Here is a 27,286-nt window from a genome sequence, read left to right on the forward strand (position 1 = left end):
TCTTGATGGAACAGCGATCGATAGGGACGGGTAATGGTTCGAGATGAAAAAACGAGGATATCGACGGCAAGCGGCGGCCAATTAATTCGATAAAGGTAGTCGGCCGAAGCGACTGAAAAACAAAGGGAAACCGGTGACTTTCGACCGATTGATCGTGATTAAATATTTGTCAGGATCGATCGGTAATCAGTCGCGCACAACCGATCAGGTTGAGCTAACGAATCGAGTGAGTAACCGGAAGCACGCGGTTCTGCTGGCAGGACAGAAGCGGTCTGTAAACCAACGAACGGACAAAGGTGCAAACGCACAGAGTCATCCTGCGGACGATACACGAGCCCGCATTAATCGTTTCGCAAAGGGCCGGACGGACAAGCGCAGCGTGAAACCGCGCGATATCGAATCTTCCGGCGCATCGAGAATTATGATCGCCGGTCCGGAAGTTAGTCGATTACGAAAATTGTCTGGAAACGAATTGGCGCAGGAACGGGAATTGCGCGAACCTTTGTCTACGCCGCGATGAATAGCGTTCTTCGCCTCCGGTTGAAACGGCTCTATCCGCGTTCAGTTCGTTGCGAAAAGGTTTTAAAAGATCGGCTTTCACTCGGGTATCTGGGTATCGCGTATCACCTGGCGCGCTTTCTATCTTTAACCCTCTACCGCCGAGCTAAAATCTCAGAGACTACGCTGATTCTATCTTTCTTATTTTCTACCGTTCTTTTTATTACTAAGTACTTGAATTTCGTCTACGTATTCACACAAATAGACCGACATAGCTTGTCCATTTTACGAAACGACGTTTGATACGTGTACGTTGTAGTCTGTCAGAGGGAAAAGAAATTGAGTGAAAGCAGTAAGCTAATAGTAACGTAACTTTGCATTCTTTTACGACATAGAATACCTGTCGGTTTTGAAACATAAAGTGGAACATTTATAAAGAATGATATTGCATGTTCGTATTGCGAGAAAATCAATCAGCCAACAAATAGGGTTGCGAGGTATCGTCTTAATAATAATATCGTAATAAAAAAATATCGTAATAAAAAAATATCGTAATAATTCCTAACGATGAAGTCGACTGACGGACCATTCTCTTCCGTTATGTTTATCGAGAAAATGTGCGATAAAAGTAAATCAGTAAGAAAAATTGTCAAAAATGTTCTGTATGTATGTATAAATTATCTGTACGTTCACGAACCTCGTAGATTTCACCCCGGGCTTTACGTTTCAAGTAGATATGTTCCTCGATAGTAGAGTGTTAACATTCATAACGATGGAATAGTTTCACCGGCAGATCGGAGTATCTTATCGTAGGGAACTCGTTGAAAGTACTTTTCTGTAAGTTTACGTGCGAATAAATACTTAACGCGGAGCAGAAGCCGCAGAGAATCGTGATTGCTCGCGATTCCCGGTAAAAATGTCGATCGAAGCGTTGATAACAAACGTTGCCTGTAATAACAGGACACAATCGGCGTGGTCGATTTGAATATCGACGAGCATACGAACAGACGACGCGCAAATATCTCCATCGAAGCGAAATTACGGCGAGCAACAGAAGATCCTGAAGAGAGAAACAGATTTCACGTCAGGGTATGATATCGCGGTTGATGTCGCGTGTACCGTGTGATACACGAAGAGGGCTGTCGATGACGCCGCGATACCGTTGGAAACGCCACTTTCTCAGACCCACATCCAGCTACCAGGCAAACTCGTTTCCAGCCGACGACGTGCCAGGAATCAAAGATTGCGCGGAAATTACATAATCTATCGCCGACTTGATATGATCGGCCCAGTACCCACCCATTGTGTAATCTTCGAGATTCCAATCGTTTGATAAAATTAGACCAGGCGTCTAAAAAAGCCACGTTCTTGATGAAGCTTTTTTTATACCTCACCGAACCTCTAGATAATCAAACACGAGTTACACAAAAGTAGCCCAATTATTTTAGACGAGCGATTAAAAAGTTATTTCATTACTAAGTGTCCTATTTATAGATTTATCGTCATCCTTTTATTCGAGTTTATTTACAGAAATCGATTAGAACTTTTATGGCTCAGGTTTTTGTAGATCCGAGATATTCGGTGAACTTCGTAGGAGCATGCGACCAAGATAGACAGTTTGAGACGATCGCATCGATGCGTTTCTTGAAAGGACACGGTAATCAAGAAATGCAGCCCGATAGAGTCAGCGAGGACGAAATGAAATTTGGTCGGCGCCAGGTCGGAGGGCGCGAGACAATCAATTATCAGGAGCAAAGGGTGGTCGGTCGAGGGTCGGCCGTATGCTTAACACGAGGTTGCGCCTCGTCACAAGCCGTCGGTGCACCGCGGGAACTATGAATCAAGCAAGCGGCATGGCCGGTTGCCGCAACCCCCGTTGCAGAGCAGGTCGAACGGTCGCCATCGCGTCAGCTCGAGGGCAACGTGGCAACGCGCTATTTGTTATTTTGCTCTTTCGGCGACGCGTTCATTAATCAACCTTGCCGCTCTCTTTGCTGGTCGCTCAGCATGTTTCATCCCTCGTAGCGGCCCGTGACACGCCGCCTGACAGACCCCGCGTTGCTTTTCTCTTTTCCGCGTCTCCGTTTTCCTTCCGTTCTTCCACGGATTCGATCGATCTACAACGACGACGGATCGAACGACCGAGCTGTCGCGAAACGGGACCACGCATTATTCGTCGCACAGTGTCGGCTACCAAGCTTTTTGCGACGAAAACTTCTAACGCTGCAAAGACGGAAGATCCGAGGATTGAATGAAAAAGACGATCCGAGGGATTCTTTGCAAAGGACTGAAAACGCTTAGTCGACGCCTCGCGTTCAATGACGTTGCGCTGCTTTGGAATTTTTGGACATTGGAAGCGTCCAACTTTTCTCACGTCGCTTCTCTCACAAAGTCCGCCTGGCGTATTTCTTTCGTTTCGAAGATGATCGACGAATTAGAGGTAAATGAATCGGAAGGTATATTCTAGAACATAAACGAATATCGTCGAGAGAGACGAAGTACGATTCGCGAACGATTCTCTATCAACTGGAAACATTCGATAGACCCGATGTTAATATTAGTGACTTTTTTCAACATCGTCTTTCTCTTTTCCGATTCGTTCGGTTCTCCAGCCCGGAAGACGTCGTGCAACTCGAACACATTCGATATTATTCGATATGAAACCGTCGTCAGATCAAAGACGGTTACATTGCCTTGAATCTTATTTCCGTGGTACCGTCAGGCGCCTCCAGGCGTTCCAACATTTTTAATTCACGATTCATAGAAGAGAAACGAAAGAGCTGAAAGGAGAAACGAATCGCCACGGCTAAAACGAGTTTTTCCACGTTTTCGTGGAAGTACCGCGCTGACAAAGTATTTCGATGAAAGGTCCGGCCCTCTTTCAGAACAATTTTTCTTCTCCCTTCGCTCTTCGTGGCGGCGTTCAGCCTCGTCATCGACAGCTCGCACAGCCCGTTACCACGACAATTGCGCTGCAATTCTAGCATAAATTCAGGTGCCTGGAGAACTCGATCGAGGCCGATCCCGCGAGTGCCATTTAAATTTGAATTTCGCAGTCAGTTCGCACGGCTAATCGTTAAATGACGTTTCGCAGTGAAGGCCGCACGCGGCGGCCTCCGGCAACATGGGAATACCGTGAATATCCACCTTTCGCCTCTTTCCATCCCCGGCTTTGCCTCTTCTCTTGTTCGTTTTACGTCTCTTCGCGTCCCATTCCTTTCTCTCTCCCATTCTCTATCCGTCTACCCACTCTATTCGGTTTTTCTTCGTTACTATTCGCACCAATGCCACTACGTTTCTCCTCGAACGTACGCGCACAGACGTAACCGATTAATAACGCATAGACCGGGCAGCTGGTGGTGCCGAAAATCAGACACGAAATCCTCTTACCTCCAAGTGAATTTCAGGCATTGTCCGAACCGGACTAGCTGCCTTCCTACCTCTTTCGGTTCAACGCGCAAAAGCACTTTAGCTATTGGCTCGAATTAATATCTCCGTGACCTAATCCGACCAACGACTACGAGATAGTTCCGCTTTTTCAAATAATCCACGGCTCGGAAATAAAACGTCGAAATGGGGAAACGTTCGGTCAAGAAAACAGCTTTTACTTCGTTCTTCTGAAAACTTGGCAGCGTGACGCTAATAGAGTTTCCAGTAAATTTTTGTATACACTCGGAGATGCAAATATTTGACGACGTTCGTGAACGGATCAAGACTTAAGTCGTTTAGTTTAAACGTTCGTTTCACCGACCACTTTTTTTCGAACTGCGAAGTATCGGAGACGCGACCAGATCGCCGGGAAATTGCAGGCGTCATAATTAATGAGTGCTAGGTCGCTTCTTTCGTATCTTTAACTCCACTTCCCAGAAGACAAGAAATTATTAACCAGGTCACGATGCAAGACAGTCGTAAAAATGTTGCGACAGCTGAGTCTCCTGCAGTCTGCTCCGATCCATAAGAAAGAGACACGGGCCGCTATAATACGAAAATAAAAATGAAAAATAAACTCACCTCCGTTTGATAATATATTTACGAATCAGTCGATAATCGACATTAAGAAACCATACCATTGGCGCTCGTCGAAACGCTGACCTATTCCACTGTAGTGTCTGTCAAAACCGAAATCTGGACGTCGATCAACCTAGAATATTCTACTTGTCACTGTGAATAAACGTCTCCGATATAATAAAAACGACGATCTCCGATCTCTTCTTCCATAGATTTTCTTACGAACCTTACCGCGCGTCAATACGTTGACTCGTACTACTGAAAATCATCCTTAACCTGCTATAAGCTTTTTACGCTCGTGAGTTGCCTGCGCTTATTACGAACTTTTTATCTATCAAACAAATCCACCTTTTTACTAATTAGGTCAACCAGGAATAACAACTGTTAATTCGAGGAATGAAATATTAATTAACGAAAGGTTCGTTTTAATCCTTTAAAAATCAAGGCGGATCAATCTCGGGCGTGGATTCTGGAACGGAAATGACGAGATTGCATGGCGTGCGGTATAACGTTAACCAAACCCCGATGTTTCGTCTGTGAGATACGTAAGCTCGTAGGACGAGGTAGATTCGTACGCGACGCTATTCCGAAGGATCGTACGCGGCGAATACGGAGCTGGCACGGTAAGTTTCGAGTAACAGCGTCGCCCAGCGACGACGACATTGATGGAAACGTATTAAATGTCCGAAGGCGTTCTTGCCGCGACGTGGAACGTCGTGGATAATTCGAGCGTCGCGTTTCGGCTCCCGAGGGAATGCTGTAATTACGCCGAGCACGCTAGTCAAAATACCAGGCGCCGCAGCAACGAGAAACGGACTTGAAAAATAGCGAAACCCTAGCGAAAGAAACTGCTGGTGAGATTGCTGGGCTTGGTTCTACACAATTGCAAATATCGTCGATTTTGCTATTAAACCACGAAGCTGTGATCAATCTCTCGTGAGACGCGCCATAATTTTTGCAAATTCGTTCGAGACTGGAAACGCGATTAAGATCGCGTATCGGGCCCTTGATTATTTCGATGATACCGCGTTTCTAACGTCGATTATCCTGAATTCTTGGCTGATAGCTTGTCGTGACTGACGGCACGAGGACATTACCATACGTAATGAAAAGTACACGAGAAACAAGCCATCGAAGTAGCACGATGGGATGACAAAGAATCGGTAAGAAAAGGACACGAGCAAAGCGAGCCGTGATCCATTTTTATCCGTTATACTCGTTCCACGATACAATGGACGAGCTCGTAAGGAAAGGTTGGCGGATCTAAAATTAGAATCACCACCGACCCACTTTCCCAACGGTTTTGATTCGGACCCAATTTAGAATGGCAGCAGCTATCGGGGTAACAGAAATCCAACTCCTCGAGTGAAACGAAAGCCTTCGAATGCACCGTCCGGCGAACCATGGAGCACGAGGACGCTTTTTCTCGTTGCACGGTTATTAGAGAATCCTCGGTAACGAGAGGCAAGCGTGTGCACGAGTCGTTACAGGGTATACGAAGGCAAAGAACCGGCAGCCGCCCCGTTATTATTATTCTCCCTGGTCCGTGGCATAATGGAACGGGCGTTTTCATTGAACGTGTTCGTTGCGTTCGACCGAGAAGTCCGACATTTTCATCGGGAAATAATGCGGGGCTGGCGCAAAGGATTTCTTCGCGACGGCCTACGAAACACGCCGAAAGCCCTCTCCTTGTGGAGAGTCTCGACCGTTTTTATTATTCAGCCGCTTGATCTCGCCGCGGCTCTAACTGAATGGGGGGAGCAACGACTAGGTCGTAATGGAGGTGTATTATGCATCGCGCAAATGAGATTCATCGGATTAAACACAATGAGTCCTCCCGTTGCATGGTCCACGTTCAATAGACGATGGATTCGAAGGTGTCTGTTCGCGAGGTCGTCGAACAAACGAGCTTGTACTCGTACTGCTGCGACGCGTTGCATCTCGATCAATGGAAGATCGCTCGACGAAAGAGTATTCCGTGCTTTCTCCGTTCGTGAAACGTTACACATAGCGCGTGCGATGTGGCAAACAATCTGACTTCGTAGTGTCGTTGTTCTTCGTCGGCCGTTCTAGAAGTGGATCAGCTTTCAAAGTCGTTGTTACTCGATAATCTTGAACGTTGATTTTCAATAGCCCCTGGGAAATACAACGCTTTGACATGAAATCAATAGTTCCGGGTATTCCGTGCCGAAAAGGAACTTACTCTATACGATTCTTTAAAGCGAACTACGCTACTTCCCTGTAAAGAATGCCCTTTTCTTCCTGCCTCTAACGATTCTGCCTTTTCTTACGAACTCGGGTCGCGCCGGGACAAGCCGGATGCTCTCAGTTCCACGTTCACCGCAGGGAAACGAAAAATTCCGTGAATACATCCTTTCCAACCCTTCTACTGCTAGGTAGATTCTTTTGATAGTTTTAGAAGGAAATTTCGATGATAAGAAATTATCACCGGTACGTGCGAATAGTCTCTCCGTCAAAGATCGCGCAATTTGGAACACATATTGCTTCGTGGAGCCGTTTCTCTCGGTGGCGAGAAGTACGGCTCTCGAAAAGTTTATTAAAACTCCGGTAGGATTTCGTCGGAAGTTTCGTCAGAACTTCGAGACACGTAGTTGGACGAAAAGTTCGAAAGTGGCCGCTTTAAGAATTCTCTTTCAACGGCGCAGATTTACCCGTCGCGAAATTCATTACGCGTCAGAATTTCCCACGGACGAAGCTACGTCGTTCGTAACTTTCTCCCTAATCGTCTTTCGGATATTCCATTTCGTGTCCAGCTTCCGTTTCATTTGCGATCGTCGACGTGACTTCGGCGAATATCACATAGAGGTATCAGAGATCCGAATCGATTCGACGAATCGACGATGTAACTACACGACTTTAACGAGCGTAATATGTCTGATTGCAGTGAGGGAGGTTACGTTGTCCGAGCTCAGGGACTCGATAGCGAGGTTACGGGAGAGAGTGAAGCTCGTATGCCGAACGAGGGGTTCTCCGCCCCCAAGGGTGCACTGGCTGAAAGACGGTATACCGCTGCACCCTCGAAGAGGCCTCAGGATTCAACACAAACGGTGAGTCTGCTTTCCACTTTGGTTTCCAGCGAAAAATATTCGCGAAACAGCTCGGAGAAACATCGCGTCTGCGCTTCTGGCTATTTACGAGGGAAAACGTACAGGTTGCGGTAAAAGGAATTCAATGGTGCCGTTCTGAAAAAAAAGAAGCACCGAGTATAATGCGCGAACGTTTCGCGTGCGTCGGAAAAATCGTCGGGGTAACGATTCGTCGCGGCCCACGCGAAACTAGTCGCTCGTAGCGCTCGTATCGTTCCCGCTCGCAAGATAACTTTTGCTTCTCGACACGAAGCAAACGGTTACGAAACACCGCGAAACTTTCAGATTTTCACCGAGCATTTATAACCAGGATAACGTACGACAAACTCGCCTGTTCTCCGACTAATTCGCGATTAACGAAATCGTTTCGTGTTTGGCACCGATTTCCAACAACGACTCGCGAACTTCCGCCGCTCGTTTTCTCGTCGTTTTTCATCGTCCCCCACCATCCTCTCGATTCAACGTTCGTACAGCTTCTAATATCGTTGCCAAGAATACTACTCGCGTGTGACATCGATTTCTGCCCGCCTCCGTCGTAGTCGCGTGCCTCCGAGCAATCGATCGTAACGACATAATCGCCATTATTACGCTCGATTTCTTTTATTACTACCGTCGTGGCTCGGTTTCCTCTAGAATCCGCGGCTGGAAAATAAAAAAGGCCTCTTAATCGTTTCGCTTGAACCGCCTCCGAAATATTTATTCACCTTGTCCACAAGAAGCCGCGATCTTCGACCAACGATCTCCACCTTCTCGTGTTCTATTTCCTTCTGTTTCTTTCTCGTTTGTGCGCGATCCGCGAAATCGCGACGAAAGATCGAGGGAAGAAACGGCGAGGGTGGTGTCGCCGTACGGAGGCCGATAACGCGAGTTTCGTGCGGCGAACACGTGCCGAGCTTGTTAAAGCAATTGGCGGTTTGTAAATCTCTCGCGTGGCCGTGTGGCTCCGCGAGCGGTTACCACGGCCCTGGGAACCGTAATAATTTCAGACGGCCTTTCGGCCGGATTTACTATCCACGGAGGAACGATTATAGCGAGTGAGCCGGCCGGCCCTCTTCTCTGATGACTCAACTGTTGGCAAGACTCTCGTTTCGCTGATGCTGGTGCTGCTTCTGCCGCTGTTACTCTTTAAAGATGATGTATTCGTGTGGCAGTCGAGCTGGCCGCGTGTGCGTGCAACTTCTTGCCGGTCCGACGCGAGCATATTGTAATGGAAACCGTCAGCTTCTTTTTCTTTTGCCCGTCAAAGTCTACGGTTTCAAACTTTTCTCCCGAGCCGCTTGCGTCGCTCTTCATTTTTCCCGTCCTTTCCTCGTAATAACGCTTAAACAACGCGTCTCTCCTTTCTGCGACTATCTCTCGCAACTATGCGATATTGTAAACTGTTTTCTTGCGAGTTGCTTCGAAAGCTCTCGGATAAGGCTCTGCTTTTCAACAACGTTTCAGGCGAGAAGAAAGTGAATCGCGACATATTTTTGCTTTCGCTCTCGAAAACGCGACGAGAGGATTCGCAGGGTGAGTTTAATGGCCGTTTGTAATTAGTCGGTGGGGACGCTTTACCGGGAACGCGAGAATGCCAGCGAATCGATAGGAAAGTGGCACTTGCCGCGATTGCTCCGCGACGACACGCCCGCCACCGTTTTTATAGAAATTTTAATGAACACTCGTAAATAATTAGAGACCGAAGAAATGGATTTTTCATATTTTGCGTATGATGAAAGGGTTCGACGAAGCGCGATGCGTGACGGGAAAAAAAAAATAGCTGGAAAACACGTCGCACAAAGATTACGCGATATACTATACGGGCGAAATTTTTGTTGCGGAATTTTTTACGAGCTACTAGTAATTAATTAATCGACAGACCACGCGTGTGAGAATGTTCTCAATTAGATCACCGGTCGTTTACGTTGCGTTGGTCAAGACAGCTGTACTCGCGTATCGTTGATTTATGACTCGCGAGGAAAACTCATTCTCCTCGGTGGAATTATTAGCGGCCGACATTCTATAGCGTTTTACGTCGCCCATCGATATTTTCAGTTTTATTACCTCTCGCGGATTAATCAACTGCCTGTCGCAAAAGTTCCAGCCATCGCTCGAAACTCTAATTTCTCGAATAGTCGCTTCGAAACGAAGAAACAGCTACGAAGGAAACAAGATGAAAATGTTTCGTACATCATTTATGGTATACGTTATTTTCTATATTTTCAGACCGTTTGATAGATCGAGAACAAGCTGATATATATATAATTATATATTGATATAGAAACAAATTTGTCGACCGGGGACTTTTCGGGAAGCTTCGATCGCAAACTTGTGGCCAGTGTGAAACGCCATAAAAGAAAGATCTTACGGCGATCCTTCACCGGGTTTGTCATGGACGGGACTGGCGTGCGCTCTGTCGTAATTTTCAATTACTGTCTACGACGCGGACCGGCCGAAGCCCGTTCATTCCGCTGGAAGCATGGGTCCTTGTCGTAAAATCGAACGTGCCCGGGGTTGGTCGCGTGTACGTGGAAGATTCACGAGCGTAAGATCGCCACACCGTCTCTTAACACGATCAGCAGAGTTCCGATAGACAGAATGTCACCGTATCGAAGGAATCGCGCAGCCAGATGCAAGCAGAGAAGAATATCGAGACCGCACGAAACGAAAGTTCGCTTTGACCAACGAGAAATTTTGATATCGTTCGTGATAGAATCTGTTTTTCCTTCCGTACCAGCTACGCTGTTTCCGATCGCGCTTCTTTGCTAAGGGCAAGAAATTTCAACCGGGGCGCCGATGGATTCCTATCGCACAAAAGGAGAGGGCAAAAAAGCGGCGAAGAGAAAACAGAGGGCGACCGTTGAAAGGAGTCCCGACGTTGCCTCGCGACATTAATTTTCCACCAGCATTCAATTAACTTGAAAGCCCAGGACGCGGCTCAAAATTACGCGTCAATCGAATTAAGCAATAAACAAGATTCGTGGAAGCGGCGATGCCTGAATTCGCGTACCGCGCGAGACCACCGAACGTTGCTTTCAGAAAGCAAAGAGAACGAGACATTCTCGAAAGAATTCAGTCCTTTCGAGTAATCGGTTGAACAGAATTTCTATTAAAGGAAAATAGAGTTTATTTGACAGTCCGCTGATGACTTTCTAATTTCCTTAAAAGCGAACGAGAACCTGTGCCGTGTCTTTGTTTAATTTCGCGTTAGACGACTACCGAGTGGAAAGAAAGGACAGTGGCGCGTGCCTGCGAGACGCTGATTAATATTCACCGCGAGAATCTCGACATCGAAATTAATTTAACGGGGCGTTCGGCGTCGATATGACGAACGACTGGCGGAAAACCGAGTCCGATATCCAGGCACCGGTGAATTAATATTAACAATTAATCAAGGCAAGACGAATACGCGTGCTTCTCGTTGAAGTTTGATCAATGCCGACGGTTGCAGCTGGCAATTATTCCGAAATTATCACGTTCGTACGTTGTCGTTACGTACAACCGTGTTCCTGGGCGTTTATTATCCGGCCGGCAGTAGTTATCTCGCTAATTTGTCATCCGTAAGTACCGGAGGGGTGAGCCGGCTGACAAAAGTGCACCGTCGCGTAAGAGCCCTTATCGAGAGTGCTTCCGCGCGACGTTCTTTGCGCCCCTTCGCCCGTAAATTAAATGGGTAAATGTTATAATTACGAGCCGTGCGCTTCGCGCCTTACGCCTTGCGCTTCGTGCCGCTCAAAGAATCGGAGTCGCGCACCCTGCATTTCGCAAACACGTTAATCCCGTGAATCTTCTCTTCCTTTCTCTTGCCGGCTCTTCCGTATTCCCTTCAGTGCCGTGTTTTTTGAAGCACGTAACTCTCTTTGCCATTTAATTATATCGCAATGGGAACGATCGCGAAGCAAATCAGGAGGCTTTCGAGCCTTAGGTATCCCGTTTTCAAACGAAAGCCTTTCATTTACTCATCGCTGGAGTATTACTATCGAATTTCCATCGATCCGGTGGACACTAGGCTAGCGAGCGTTATCTGACGCGGCAAGCTATTAGGTGATTGCAGGTATACAAAACGTATTTCAGCTCTACGTTTTCCGGACGTCTACCTTGAAGCGTCGGCCAGCTTTGAACTACGTCCGATCAAACCGCCGTTCCTGCATCTCGTTCATGAGAGAAAATTTAATAGAAAGATATATCTCGTAATTTTCCCCGTTGCGTTGCTCTTGGCCAGACTACGGAAGCGATACGAGGAATCGAAAGAACGTGGAGACGAAGGTAGTTTTCAGGAGAAACGAGCCGTTATCTATCGCTGAATATCGTCGAAATTTCGACGACGACGTTGAGAACATTCGAATATTATGCTAGAGTAATCGCAAAAGTACGACAAGTTGATCATAAAGGCGAGACATAAACGATATTAGACCGCGAGACAAGCCCGTGACCGTCAACTTTACGACTCGTCTCGACTTATCGAACCGACGACCGTGCCGTTTTCGTAACCATTCAGAGTAGCGTGATTCCATATCCTATAAATCCATTTATGACTATTCGATTCCATTATTTAATATTCGATTTCGTTATTTATCACTGCAGCCAATTTTCGGAACTTCGCAGCACTTAAATCGAACCGCGTGATTATCCGATGAAGCAAAGCGTAATTCGTTGTGGATATAATCCAGTAACGAAGCAACGCCGGTCGGGAACCGGTATTAAGTCATTCCATAACTAATGCGGCCATCGGTTTTACGTACACCAGCTGAAAATAAAAAAGATCGATCAATAACGAATTTTCCTACTATCTTTATCATTTCGTGTCTTTCTTTTTTTAGTAAGTTTTATCTCCAATTTCATACAAATCCGATAGTAACGAGACTCGTATCGTCTTAAACTTAATTGTTAGAAGAAGCGCACAACTCGTGGGATGATTCAATAGAAGATGCACGAGAGGAAATTTATGCGCTATAATTTGCTCGCTGTAAAAACGGACGCCGCCCAAAGATCGTAGTCGCGAGTAAATCGTTGTGTAACGGAACTGCGTTTCGTTCGAGGGCCGTACGAATGCACGCTCGAGTTTCTACCGTTTTCCACTCACAAATCTCTCCGACGACCATTGAACGTGCCTCTTACCTCCGAAACGGAACCACCCCCGGAAGGTCTTAACCCAGTGCAAACGGCGAGTGGCGTTCGTTGCTCGTTACACCGAAACCGTTCGTACTCGTCTCTCTCCGCTTGTACGTGCTACCCGAGCAGGAAAGATTGCCACCAATAAAATGTTAATAGGTTAACGAGTAACAACCGGATCCTCTCGGGGACTCTGCAAACAGACCGCGTTATTGCTGAGCGGAAGCTCCCTCTTCTCTCTCTCTCAGATTCCCTCTCTTTCTCTCTCTCCTTCTCTCGCTCTTTCTGTGTGTTACGCTGTTTCACCTTCGCCTTGTGAACTCGTCGCTAATGAAAATTAATAAATCAGCGGAAACCGCACCCCACGAATCGCTTCGGCTAGACACGAAAGCCCTTTTTCGCGTGCTGATTGAATACGAAATTACTGGAAGGGAATTTGAGTAATTTGCGCGACATTGCTCGTAATTTTCGCTTTTGCAAGGACGAAATAGCCAACCTCTGACACTTTCTGCTGCACGATGACTCGTTCGTGGTCGACAATGGAAATCAAAGTTGCGCTTACACGTTGCATGGTATCCAAGGACCGAGTTTTTTCCACCGTAACGAATTTTGTTGATATTTCAATCCGATAAAAATGTATCGAAACAAGCGCGTCTCTCGCGCGAAACTACAAAACTTTATGAAGCAGAGAGATTGTTCCATGTTCTAATTCGCGTGAATTTATATACATCCGAATGAATAATGGGCGAGGAACGACGTGGCACTTTCCGGCCTCATACTAATTATTTTTACGACCTATCGATTATTCTTTTGTTAGTCCGTTAGAAGCGATACGCCCCGCGGCTTTTTGTTCTTTGGCTCTATCGATTAGATGCCGAACGTGTTTCCGGTGAGCGTGTTGAAAAAAAATCTGTTACGTAAAAGCTCGTGTCGACGTTAACTACGAAGAGCCGAAATTTCCGTTCAATAGAAACGTCGTGGTCACTTTCGACCACTTACGTTCCACACTGTAAACGAACTGAAAACCTATCCGAACGCTTCAAACGATACCTGGTTTTAATGCCTAAACCTCGGCAAGTGACACACGCTTTACGAAATACGCTTCTCGATTTCTCTTTGTAGTCTCCGTCCAGACTGATCGTGACGTGAACTGTGTTCGTAGTCGAAGCTTGGAAACGGGCGCCGGTTCCTCTTCGCGAGGCTCGCGGCATCAATATTTATGCGCAAACAAACGGGACATCGATGCACAAACGTTCCTGATCCAATAAACACGAAAATGGAAATGCTAGCCAGGCTTGGTTCTTGTCATCTACGATCGGTATAATATCTCATAGAGCATCGAAAAGTGAATCGGATAGGAAATATTTAGGAGGATTTGGTGGTTGAAACAGAGTGTTATCCTTCTGCTCGAATGGATAGGCTGCGAAAAAGATTTGTGGCGTTCAGACGCGAAACACGGTCGTATCGAGCACGTCTGACCATGCACGGGCCTCTTCTACTTGTCGATTCTCATCACAGCGGCGAAGGAAAGCGCTCGAGTTGGAAGAAGTTCTTTGATTCCTCGATTCCTTACGTTGTAATTTTCTAGTCCAACGAGGAATCAACGTCTTTCTCTTCGAATGTTCTAAACGTCGCGTCGACGGAAACAAAAAGTGTTAAAAAGTTTTTCCAAAGTCTGTTATTCCGTAAGAGTGGCACGAGAGTGATAAATTTTATCGCGAGACGGTTGAAAAAGAATCCAAAGCCTGCTACAAACTCGAAGGCGAGTGGCTGCCGTAGTCCCCAGTAAACAAAGCGGCAAAGTCAACAAGATTTTTAACAAGCAATTTAGAGTTCACGCGGGAGCCATTATCACGATGACGCGGGGATCTTTATGCGCGTCGCGCTTCGTTACGAACACTTTTCATCGACGAGATCCTCGAAAGCGAGCGCTTAAGTCATAAAGTTTATCCGGCCGCCTGGAGTCAAGTTGCTTCGCTTTCGTCTCAAAGCCTCCGATCTCATTCTCGATCCCTATCGCTTGCGTGGTCGCCGATAAAAAAAATCAACCGACATTTGCATACGCGAGCGAACTATCTCGCATTTCTGTCGATAAATATACTTTCTGGCCACGGAGTTTAGCCCGGATCAGCAGCCAGCCAGGTCGAATGCAGATTTACGCAAAATAGGATTCGTTCGGCCTAGCTCTCCGTCGAAACGGAGACCATCCCGTACTGTCGTTGGTTTTCAATTTCGATTAAGTCTGCGGGGTGAACGAAAAACTTGCAGCTACCGACCGCTATTAAAACTGCCGACTTTTATAATAATGAAAAAGAAATTGCAGTCTCGTTGACCCTTTGTTATCGAGCGCATCAATTTTACAGCGCGCGATTTCGTTTCTCGCAGACGCGTCGGCTGTTCGCTTTTATTCGGAACAGAGGGCGAAAGAATGGTGCACGAGGTACGGCGTGCGAGCTTCCCAGGCTTAAAAGCTCGGCCGTTCGAGCCGGCTTTTCAAGCAGTATCTCAGCTTTACGGTTCTCGATTCCAGAAACGCATACGAATACGACCGGGCCGTGTGTATAATTTACCAGAGGCCGGACGAGCTCGCGAAGGATGGACAGAGTTATTCGGGTGTGCGCCGTCGCTTATTCTCCGACTTCTCGAACTGCACAGGATTTTCATTGAAATACCGCCAACGCCATGGACCAGCTTCGAAACCAGCGTCTGTTTTCACGGCTGACAAGCGCCGGGTTTCGCCACGGTCGCATAATCGACCGCACTCTTTATCTTCTCGCGATTCAAACTCTTCCCTCGTATATAAATTTTTACCTCCTCCTGTTTTACGTTCCAACACCTGTCTGTTTCTCCGGATGACGAAACGATTATTTTCGTTAAGCTTCCAGTTTCGGTTCGTCCCGGTCGAATTCGGTATACATTTTTTTCTTTCTATGACCAACAATAAAACAAACGTTCTACATTTACCAGTTGACGAAACGTTTAGAGAGCGATAGGCGGGTGAAAAAAACAGGGGCGATCAAACGTGCAACGCGATTCGCTGAGCCGCGTGGCAGCGGTTACTTTTAAGCCGAAACTCGTGGACCGTGGAAAATTCATCCGCGCATCCTATTAAAAAGGTCTCGAGTACGTTGCGTTGATGAAAATTGCTCGAAATTCGTCACATTCTGTCAATAACGAGTCTTCCCGTAACTCGTCAAAACGAACTGCCACGAATAGGTACTTTGTCCCTCCCTTTACCATTTCCCTTATACGTCGCATAATCGTTATCCACGACTCGAGGTGTTAATATTCACGGTTACGGTTATTAATATCAGCGCTAACTGGAGCGGTAATGGTAGCAACGTACGCGCGGTATTATCGCTATATTCTTACTACTAATGCTGTTGCCGTTGACACAACATGTGTACGAGCATAATGTGTAATAATTAATATACCTGCATATACCTACATATCCGTAGGTTACTTGTTCGCCCTCGTATGCTTCAACGCTCGATCGTTCGGAAAGCTATTTCTCTGTATGTCAGGTATCGTAACGCTTGTGGAAAATTTAATTCCAGATCAGATTACCATTTTAAAATGGGACATCCTGCGTCGATCGTAGCTATGGTTATAGATCTCTAATGGAAACGTTGGATATTGCTACATTTGAAGTTCGATGAACCGAGTTGCATATTTTTGATTCCTTTGCAAGATTACCTATCTATTATCTAGTTGGACAAACCAACGACGCTACCATTTCGTCACTTGTCAATTTTAACGTAGCAACCTGTTCCTCTAAGACGTCAATGGTCTTTAGACAATCGTCTTACTGGTCTCGAATCTTCAATGTTGTCGATCCCTTTTGCCGAATATGCTCTTTCGCTGACTCCTATACCGACAAAATTGATCTTTTCGTGGAAAATGGTAGCACCTTAAGAAGTTCGCTATACGATGTCTAACTTCCCTGCGATAAGCTGGTCTGGTCTATTGCATGCTCAACTTTCGTTTGTCTTCTATTACGTTTCTTTTGTCTTTATTGTTGCTCGCTTATTCTGTATCGTTTTCTTTCTTTCTTCTTAGGACTTGGTATTCTCTACGCGATCTTGTCGTACTAAATTGGTACTTGACCCGTTTAAGAAATAAATTCGATCGAATCGTACGATGGTTCGACTGCGAGATCGTCGAAGACGCGAAACTCAGCTCCATGGACGATCGAGACAAGCGAGCTTCGTATCGAAACGAGTATCGTTACAGATAAAAATTCTCGTCGCCTTGGTCGGCGGCAATACAAGAAAGGAATGAATCGCATGTTCTGTCAATTTTACGCGTACGCGCGAAATAAAACGGCAAAATTTCCTCCTCTTTTCTGCTTGCGAGCTTTTGCCCACGACAAGTGACAGGTAACTTTTAAACGAGCGCAGAATGTGAGTGCAGTAAAAATACTCGCGAAAGGTAGCACAAGCGCGACGAACAAACGGCAACTCGCGCTGCCTATTATTTCGCGAATCTCGCCTTTCCCTCGGTGTCCGTGGCCGTCTCTTTGTGCACACGCACGAAATTTTCTCTCGACGAAACCCTTCCTGTTCTCGGGAAAAAAGTTACTGAAACGTCGCGTAGGGATCGCGGAGTATCCAGTGCTCAAATGTTATTAAAGTTCCTTCTACTTTGATGTTTCATTTCGAGAAGAAAATTTGCCCTGTTACGAAACAAGCAGGTAGTTGTCGAAAATTTATGAAAAACTGGAATCGATTAGTACGCAAGTGTAACGAGGCTCGACGCAAAAATGTAGAATGTAGTGTTAACTAGAAAGGAATTTCCGGCGAAATCAGCGTAGAACCAAAGCAGTCTGGAAATGAGAGCGGGCCCGCGAGGCAGTTCGGGGATCCGTGGGGCATTTTTGGAAATCGCAAAGTAGGGCACCGCGCGCGTGCCGCGATAAGAAGACTCGAGGCATTATCTACGTAAGCAGTAGACAGAAATAGCTGGCAAAATCTGCGAAATCCTATCATGCCGGTGCGGTAGTTATTAATTTAATGCTTGAAGAGCGCGGGTGCCGCAGGGAGGCGAAGTGAAATTCGTAATGAACACGGAAAGCTCGCCGGGGCGGCGGAGATTAATATATCTTGATCGTTAAGTATTAACGTGAGAAACGGACTTGCCGGGTTATTTCGGATTATTTGCGCGTATAAATTCGAGGCTTCGCTCTCTCTCTCTCTCTCTCTCTCTCTCTCTTTCTCTTTCTTCGCTCCATTCCTCTTCCACGCACAGCTATTCGCAGGAACTTGTTACATCGTTAACGGACAGTCGGTCGTCAAGAAGTTCTCGTTGATCCGACAAACTTGCCGGAACTTGGAAGCAGATGCTCCAGACCTTTGAAAGTGTTTCGCGATCCAGAGTTGCGATCGATCGCAAAATTCACTTTCCCTCTCGCTTTCCGAATCCCTCGTTCGTCCGTATAAAATATTTCTAGTCAAGGTTCGGTCGGGACGTAGTCGATCCGCTTTGAAGTTGAATAACGAGGACAGTAGAGGAGACCGTAACGGACAGGGCATGCTGACACGGCCGAAAGGTTGATTTAAGGAATTTCCCGGAAGCGGCGGAACAGCAGGCGCTCCCACGAAGTTTGCCCGGTCGAGTTCGAAATTCCCGGTAAGCCGGGTGGATTCGCGGTACCATTCATTAAAAAAATTCTTCTCCCACAGGAGGTACTTTAAGGGCGACTCTTTTGGCTAGCGTCTGGCCGGTCACTGCCAGAGGATTACTGCGGTTGAAAAAGCGCGGAACAATCGCGTGTGGGAGAACGGAAAATCGTGGGCGGAAAGGAAAGAGAGAAAAAAATATCGCAGCCACTGAGTCGAGCGAACTGGCAAAGGAAAAAGAACGAACCGCCCTCACCGACGTTGCTGCCAGGAGGAACGAAATTAACGACTAAACGAGCGGGCTGCTCGCGTTCGTTGCATCTCCGCTACCGGATGAAACAAACGTACTTTCGGGGATAACTGTGACCGACCGACAAGCTTCTGGTAACTTTGGTCGTGTCCTGGACCACAGCCAAACACGATTAAGTCGCCGCCCTCTTCCTTCCAGGGAACAAAAAGGAAGAACGGGGGTTGAGACGTTGGAAAGGGGCCGATACCTGAGACATCTGCAAGGTGTTTCTTCCGTTCCCGGTGGCATAGCGCAACGGCAACTCCACCGCTCCCTTTACCCATCTGCTTCGTTGCAATTGCGACGCCGGTTGGATGTTGTCCAATGACAGTGGCATATCGGCCAGTTTACCCTGTCGAAACCCTCCACGTGGAAAACGAAGTTGGACTGCGAACGCGGTGAGGGTAAAGGCCGAACGAGAGCACCCGTCGCTGTCGGAGGATCGAAGCGGGGCGAAGGGTTGCGGGGGTAAAATCAACTGGCGATTTTCCACGGTTGATCCACAACGGTTCGGGGTTAACTTACTGCGGTACTCTTCGGCTCGAATCAAATATTTATAGATTCCTTGGAGGGGAAAATGTATCGGCTGACCGATCGTTCGAGCATGCCGGAAATGCGCGGGGCAACCTTCGACCGCCTCGACTAATCCCTAGAAACGAGGGCGAAACCTAGCTTCGTTCCGGTGCAATTAACCCTTCGCATCGTTGGAATATTTATGAAAGGGCGTCTGGAAACTTTGCCCGTTTTCTGCCCCTAAAACAGAGGACTTACGGTTTTTCTTGCAGCTGCTTCACGAGGCTCCGAGTCGAATCTTCCATTTGCGAAGGGACTTGGAAATTACGCCGTGAAAACCAGCCAATCGTCCTCTCAACGGTATTAGTAGTTCACGAGAAAGCAACGAGGTGGAAACAAAAGCAGAGAGAAAGGGAGGAACGCTTTCTCCCACCGTTACTACAAGGAATATACAATCTGCTCTCGGCAATTAGTAACGATTAATTAAGAATATTCGTGGCGTTCCGCTCGCGCGGGTTTCTTCCTTTAAAGACCCCGACGCTCATAATGGAACCTGCATGAAATTTTGGTACGGAGGAGAGGGCCGTCGACGTTCGCCGTGGAAGCATCAGAGCTGCTCACGTGGCGCGGAAAGAGAAGGATCCCAGACTGCGTCAAGAGAGTCACGGGGTCGAATGGGAGGTCGGTGCCTTTGTGCACGGCAAATTAATAATTAATTAAAACTGATGGGCATCCGTGGCCAAAGCTTGGACGCGGAGCTTCTCCAAACGCGCGCTTGGCGATGGTTCGTTGTCTCGCAAAAAAGGTTCAACCCATCCATAAGGCGAACTACCATTTTTAGTCGCGACCCTTGCTTTGTGGTAATTTGTTCCATTACATGAAAGCCGTGGAAAAGGACACGGCATTCGCGAATTAATCGTTAATTAGAAAAGCGAAATAAATACGTCGTGTTCCCGTCGTACACGCGGTCGTGTCCCGCCACTATTTTTATTCGTTTTTCCTCCTCGTCGTAATTGGTTTGCGACGCTATCTCGTTCGTCACCGAAAATCGATAATCGTTCCTCTTTTCGATCGTAGCGAACGGAGTATGGGTACGTTGTAACTTTGTGGAAATTCGGAAACGCGTTTACGTGACGGAGAAATACGACCGCGGAATCGAACGTACAGCGTTGGAAGTTTCGTTCGCTCGCAACGAACAGGCTCTCGTTCGGAAAAATCGATTGTTCCGGCCGGAGACGAGAGGGCACGACCTTGCACGCTCGAGAAAATCCAGCCAGACGCGGCAGACTCGCGAATCAAATTACCAAGCCGTCGGCCAACTGTAACGCGTTAGTTTATAATTTAACAATTTCGTTGGGACGGTGCGGTCGTCGCCAACGATCCCAATGAACGCGAACGACGACGCGGTTCGTTATACCCGAATCTCTTTCACGCCTCTTCGACCCCGAGCTTTTGTACTTTATTCCGTTTTAAAAGCCTCTTTTCCCAACTTTCAACAACTTTTCTCGTATTACTCGGTCAGCCTGCGCGTAATCCTTTTACGAATTTCTGCCACGATACCCACCCCCGCTCCCTCGTAGAGGAAGAAAGAAAGTGGTCGGCCGTGGAGAAGACGGACAGTCTGAAAGGCACGGCGAAAGCCGCGAGGATATAAATTTACCACGGGCTAAGGTTCTTACTCACGCATTTCTAAGCGATGTTTCGGTAGCCGGCCGCACCCCGTGCCCAGACTCTCAACTACGATCCTCCCTCTGCCTCGTTTTTCGCGCGCGTGTCCGTATTTATTTAGATTCGCGACAAGGTCCAGCATCTCCGTTCTCCGTGGATGACTCACAGCCGGGCACGTCGGACGAGAGAAGAGCGAAGAGAACGCGCGAGGAAGGCGGAGGTGCGAGAGAGGAAAACCAAGACTCCGAGAAGAGACTCTCATCCGCGGAGAGAAGAGCGAGCAAGACGAGACTCGACGCTCTTGCCAACACTCTGCTTAGATTTAAATCGGTCTGTTCGAACCGCGTACTCTTTCTTTCTCTCTCTCTCTCTCTCTCTCTCTCTCTTTCTCTCTTTCTCTTCGTTCTAACCATTGATTCGCTAGAAATATCTTGACGAGTCGCGGATGAACGCGAAGGAAACCTGCCCTCTGCAAACTTTACGAAACTATTAAAAGATTCCACGAAGAGAAGGTAGACAACAAAAGTTGCTTTCGATAACTTCTCGAGAGGATCGATTACTCTGCTAGGCGTTAAATAAAGGATAAAAGAATGCGGGGCTGAAGAACATTTTCTAAAATTATTCATGCCGTCGAGCAACGAAAAAAGGGCTTAGAGGGCTCCCGTGCCATATAAAAAGCAAACCTCACGAAAGATCAATTGACGAAAGATAGAATCGAAGGGTAGGTACAAAAGCTGTTTTTGTCTCGGAGGGATTCGAGGGCGATGCCACAACTTTGATGATGAAGTCAGCTACAAAAACTGCCTGCCGACCTAATATCTCTATCTCGCATCAGAAAATTTCGATGGAATTAACGTGACCGGAGATGAGAATACGCGATCTCGCACTCTTTCATCTGCTCTATCCGAGAGGACGTTACAGAAAGGGGACAGGGACAAAGAGTAATCGCCGTAGTCGTAAGATTAGACCGAAAGGTCACGAAACTAAATTTCGCGATGAAAAAGGGCAGTCGGCCCGACCAAGATCACCCTCCTGTCGGGGCAAAGAAGCGGAAGTGGTCGCTAACGGTAACTTTTGCGAAGTGGAAAGCTGGACGAGGCGGAAGTCGAACGCAGTCTCGAAAGGGGAGAAAACGAGGAAAGCCAGAGAGGAAGAAGGAAGGTAGGAGAAATGCGAGCGAAGAGGAACGGAGAGTTAAGGTGACTCTTGACGAATCAGGGCGTAACCCGCAATATACAGGGTGTTCCTGAAATCGTGCTGCACCCGGAAAAGAAATGATTCCTCGTGTAAAAGTAAGTGGAAAATATAGAATACAATTTTTCCACGTGGAGCACCGTTTTCGAGAAAATCGTGTTTGAACATTCGTTAAGTACAGGCGCACTCGACTATCTCGTGATCTGCTTAATTTACCCAATTTGTCTAGCTACCGTTACTGTGCGATATATTGTAGGGTAGCAGATAAAATATGTGAAATGTAGAGCGTGGGATGTGAATATGATCTGTGAAATGAATTTGGGATATTGGATGTGGGATGATGGATATTAAATGTTGGATATAAGATATCCAGTGTGTGGAAAGACGGAGAGTGATTATCGAGTCTAATGTGCCATCTTTGAGGTATTAGGTATGGAAAGTAAAGTATTGCTTGTGGAAGACACGACGTAGAACGTGTGATGCGAGATAAGGGAAAATAGGATAGAATATAGGATTTGAGATATATGTTCCAAAGGCAAATAACGACACGTGTTAACACGAGGTATGTTGTTTCAAGTTGCATAACGATTTCGAAAACACCCTGTATAGATGTAGACGAAGAAGACTTTTGCACTGAAAGAGGCTGTGAGTGCGACTCGATGGTTAGGCGAGATTAGAGGCGCGGGCAGGCGAATACGAGCGAGCGCTCGAAAACTCTAGAGGACTTCACCGTCGTAGGCCACTTCATCCTCGCCAAGAACTATACCAGATTCTTCGGCTTCTTTTCTTCGCGACCGCCCAAACAGCCAGCCGCCGGACTTTCGAGCCAAGACCTTTGTTCCGATATCTGTGCCATCGACTGCAGAATCGTTTGACCTTTTTCCAGGATATCGAATGGTTCGCACACGTAGCTCACGATCTTGCGTCTACCAGCTGATGGTTTTCGATACGATCGACGATCGTGCGAGGATCTTCGCGATTCGTTTCGATTTGACACGGAACAAAGGAAAAACGATCTGAGCCGAGGTTGGAAAAGCGAGAGGAGCGGAACACGTAAGCGAGCTACGAGCTGAGAAGAGGGTGCTGCAGAAACGACGAGCGATTAATATGAAAACAAGCGAAATAATATCGCAGTTTGTTTTCTGGTCGAACGAGACGCAAAGGGCGAACAGCAATAACGCGATCCCAAGGCGCTTTGATCGAACTGAAACGAGAGATCGTAACAACGCGGATGAAGAGTGAAAAGGTGGCTGAAAAATGCATAGAAAGGGTGAAACGGTAATGGGACGAGCCGCATAAAACGTTGCTTGCACGAAACATTTACCTTCAAAGAGACGAACGTTATGATTCCTGGCGAAGAGAATGAGCGATCGCGTTGTTGAAGTCGCGAGAAACGGAATTGCAAATTAAAGCGAACAACTGCAGGCTAATGTAACGCGGGACCAGTTGCGAAACGCAACGGGATATTATTGAAAGAAACGAATATCGAGTGGCGAGAAAAACGAATGCCGCGAGCCCAGCCAATGATTGGATTAAAATAAAACAAGCGTCTTTGCAGCGATGCTTTATTTCTACGTTTGTTTAACGCGCCGGATAAATCATCGACCGCGACACCAGACTAAACTGTTTTACATAAATGACACGCTCTATTCGTCTCGCTTCCATAATTTATCGTCTCGACGGTAGGATATTATTTTCAATGTCCAGATCGTCGAGAAACAGACCGACGCAACGCGACGCAACGCGAAGCGATGCGACGGTCGCACCCGAGTGGAACGTTTTGCGAACGTTTCACAGCTTGTGGTGGAAAAACCAGATGGTGATGAGACGAAAAAGTTGGTGTAACATCGGGGGTGAAAAATAACGAAAGAATATGGCTGGTAAGCCAGCACGCGAGGAGCACCAGTTCTTTCACCAGTCAAGGCATTAAGCTCTTCTCCTTTCCTTATACCCCGCTCCTTCGTTCCTGTCGCGACTCTGAATGGTGGCGCAGCAGTGGCATTGATGGGTCACAGTATTTATAACCAAGCGAGCGTGCGAACGCCATGGCTTTTGACTACCTGCGCTTAGACGGAGGAAGCTCCGCTTTCTGATATTTCGTCCGGGCCGCAGAGACTCGCGCTTTCAACCGAGTGTCCGCTCGGAAAAACGACGGACGCCATAAATCCGGCCAGTTTTCCGTAGTACGACCCTTCTTTGTCCGAAAAAGGCATTCATCTCGTCACGGAGGCTTCTTCGAGAAGCTGGAATCTTTGGAAAATTTCTTCGAGGAGTCGCTCGAAGGTGAATTTACCGATAACGGTATTTACGCGAGCGAATCAGCCACGAGTAAAATTTGCGCCACTCGAGTCGTGACGTGGAAAGTTTGAAACAATGCGGGATATACCTTGAGCCTTCCGAAACGAGAGAAGGCAAGAGAGAGAGAGAGAGAGAGAGTCGATCATCGGAATGTTTTATCGCGAGTTCACAAACGCCGTGAAACTCGAAATCGAAATTTCATCCCACATGGGACGCGGAATTCCGCGTGATATGCTCGGGAAAATCCGTGCGGCTTAACGAGCTGCCACGACGAGAGTTGGAATCCCGATGGGAACGGATCCGGACTATTTCTCAGGAACAGTCCACCGGGAGCCCGCGGCGTCGGAGTTTTCCTTCTGTTCGGGAATTCAGCTTGGCCTTCCGGACCTCGTAGATGTTCACTGATCACTGGAACTCGCCGGAATTACGGCATCGTTAACGCGCGCCGCTCGTTTCGCGTTAATGTTCCCCGCTGGATTAAAATTACAACTAACGATAGGAGGTCGAAATCGAATCGGCTCGAATTACTTTCGCGAGTTTCCGCGAGCCTGCAACGAGACGTTACGTCTTTGGGATAAAGGCCTTTCGCCCGAGGTTACTTCGAACGCGAATCAAATTCGATGGAAATAAGAATAAGAACGGAGAGAAAACTGCATCAGGAAGGAAACGCGGGACGATCGAAACGCGAAAACGCGCTTGGCTACGAACCGAAAACTACGGCACTGAACTGTCCCGACTAAAATTAGAAAGTACGCTCAGAGTCTCGTCGGTGACTACCGAGAAGCGTCGCGTTGTCTGGCCATCGTTATTCGTATCTCGCTAACGTAACTGATTCGTTAAATCAGACGCGGTGACTTCCAGACAACATACCGACGTAATTCGATACCGCGTCGCCTGACGAAAGTCTACCGAAATTGCTCGGTTCGAGCGACGATCGTCACCGGACTACGTCACAAGGCTACGTCACCGAGCCGAAAGGAATTCGCGTCGACCATAAGTCAGACGCGCGCGTCCCACCGATCGTGTCGCGTTTCTCTACGTTTCGCTGGCTCCACACCGAATCTTTCGCGATTCTCGCATTCGTCCAACTTCTCTCCTCGTCTTTCTCTCTTATTTCTTCTACGGTTCTTACCCTGTCCTTCCCACCTGCTCCTCTGTCACCTATCAGAAACACGATCTTCGTAGTTTCTACTTCCTCTTTCATAGCGTGCTTCAGAAGGGCCGAATGGTGGCGCGCAGTGTTGCACGAAGCACTCGTGAAAGCACGCGTTTGCAACTTGCTGATTTCAGCTCACGGTCGACTCGTTCGCCGTCGAATCTCAGCTACGCGTCTCGATTCGCGAGAGCGAGCCAAGTAAAAAAAGAGCCCGGGTAGAATAGGACTTGGACGAACCGATAATAGAAAAGAAAGCCTTATCGAGCGTCCTTGAAAGGTTGTTCGCGTCGATGTCCACGGTACAAAACGCGCGGGTCTCGCTACCGATTCTCGATACAATCGCGCTCGGAAGAATTTCATGGAACAACGGGAGAACGGGTGGACGCGGTCGACGTTGAGCGAAGAAAAACGTCTATAGAAGACGGAAAGAGAGGAGCAAGCCGTACGGTTCAACCGACAGAAGCACTAACGCAGAGAGCCAGCCGGCCAAAAGAAAACCATTAACTGCTTCCACGGGATGGAAGAAAAACAGAAGGGCCAGAAGGAGAAGGGGCGAAGAAAGCAGCGCTTCCCTCTTTCTCCCTTTCGGCGTGTATCTCTTTTTCACCCCGTCGCTGTGCTCGTGCACGACATGCCGTTTCCATTACAAGACAGATAGTCCTCGCTCGCCATTCGCAGCGGCGTTCGCCATTAGGAATCCATTCTACGTCGTTGGTCAATCGAATCGGTCGTATTCAAGGAATACTTCCGATCCTCCGATATCAGGAGTCTACTTTCAAAGGCGCGAGTTCGTCCACTATTCGTGCGAATACCGTTTCAAACCGTGTCGTAGTTATCTAACGACGCGTTCTTTGCTGCATAGATTCGCGCGTGTATCGTAAATGTTCTTCCACGAAAAATCCGTGCCACTTCTTCGGCGGTAGTTTTTCGATAGGAGGCAAGAAAAAGCTCGAGAGGTCCTGGAAAAATTGCGACTGCGAAATCGCAGAGCGCGAGGCTCCATTCTTATTCGCGAGAACGCTCAGGTGAGCAGAATTTCTTGACAAATTCTTCGCGTCACTTTTTCTCGTTCCGTCGCGACATCGCGTTCGGGTCCCTTTGGGCAAATGTAACAAGGGATAAAAAAAGGAAGAGAGGAGGAAAAGCGAAGGACAGACGAGGGAAATTAAGCGAAATACCCGCATGACGGCGACTTCTCGGCGAAACGACGCGAGCGAAAAGCCTGTCAGAGATTACTCTAGATTTAATTTCGAATAGAAAGTCGCTTTGTCATAGAAATTCCGTGCGGCTAATTGACTTTAGGACGCTCTCGGAACTATCAATTTCTACTTGCTGGCGATTAAACGCCAGCTCTGCGTTCCCTACGTGTGTTTTTCAATTACAACCCAGCGAAAACGGGGAAAGAGCAGCGTTACAAGCGCAAATAAGCGTACCGCGCGGCTATTATCTCTAATGCAGGCCGCGGGTTTACCAGTCGAAATAAGCCGCGGAAAACGGGCTATGCGTAATTCGTATTAATCGCGAGACAGAATGGGCCGGCCGAACGAGTTTTGATAACACGGCCAGCAGGGACATGGCAGAAAGGGATCTAGCGCGACAGTCTAAATCCGGTGGAACGTTAATAAACGAAAGGTGCACCGTGGGACGTGTCGCGGAAATGAATTTCTCTATGAGAGTCTGGCAATAATTGCGCTAGAGACGCTCGTAACATCGCGTGGTACGAGCGACGTCCAGCTTCGGTTTTATCGCGGCTCGTCGAGCGCTTTGGTAGTTAGTCGTGAATTCTGCCCGGAAGTAGGCGAACGGGGAAACACACGGTCCATAGAAATAAAGAAATCGAAGCAAA

At 47.5% G+C, this 27,286-nt stretch overlaps 1 protein-coding gene across 5 annotated transcripts in view; it reads left to right on the forward strand.

The window, feature by feature from the left end:
- Positions 1–27,286, forward strand: part of Vn (membrane-bound neuregulin protein vein) — a 199,964-nt gene that overhangs the window by 107,134 nt on the left and 65,544 nt on the right. For all 5 annotated transcript variants that reach the window (XR_011799770.1, XR_011799771.1, XM_072002847.1 and 2 more), the window contains one exon: positions 7,412–7,574. Coding sequence is in view for 3 of the 5 variants with exons in the window: in XM_072002847.1 (XP_071858948.1) it covers positions 7,412–7,574 (163 nt within the window). In the remaining 2 variants the exon portion in view is untranslated. The remainder of the gene's footprint in view (positions 1–7,411; positions 7,575–27,286) is intronic.

Source organism: Bombus fervidus, chromosome 4, assembly GCF_041682495.2.
Source record: "Bombus fervidus isolate BK054 chromosome 4, iyBomFerv1, whole genome shotgun sequence".
In the NCBI taxonomy this organism is placed as follows: domain Eukaryota; kingdom Metazoa; phylum Arthropoda; class Insecta; order Hymenoptera; family Apidae; genus Bombus; species Bombus fervidus.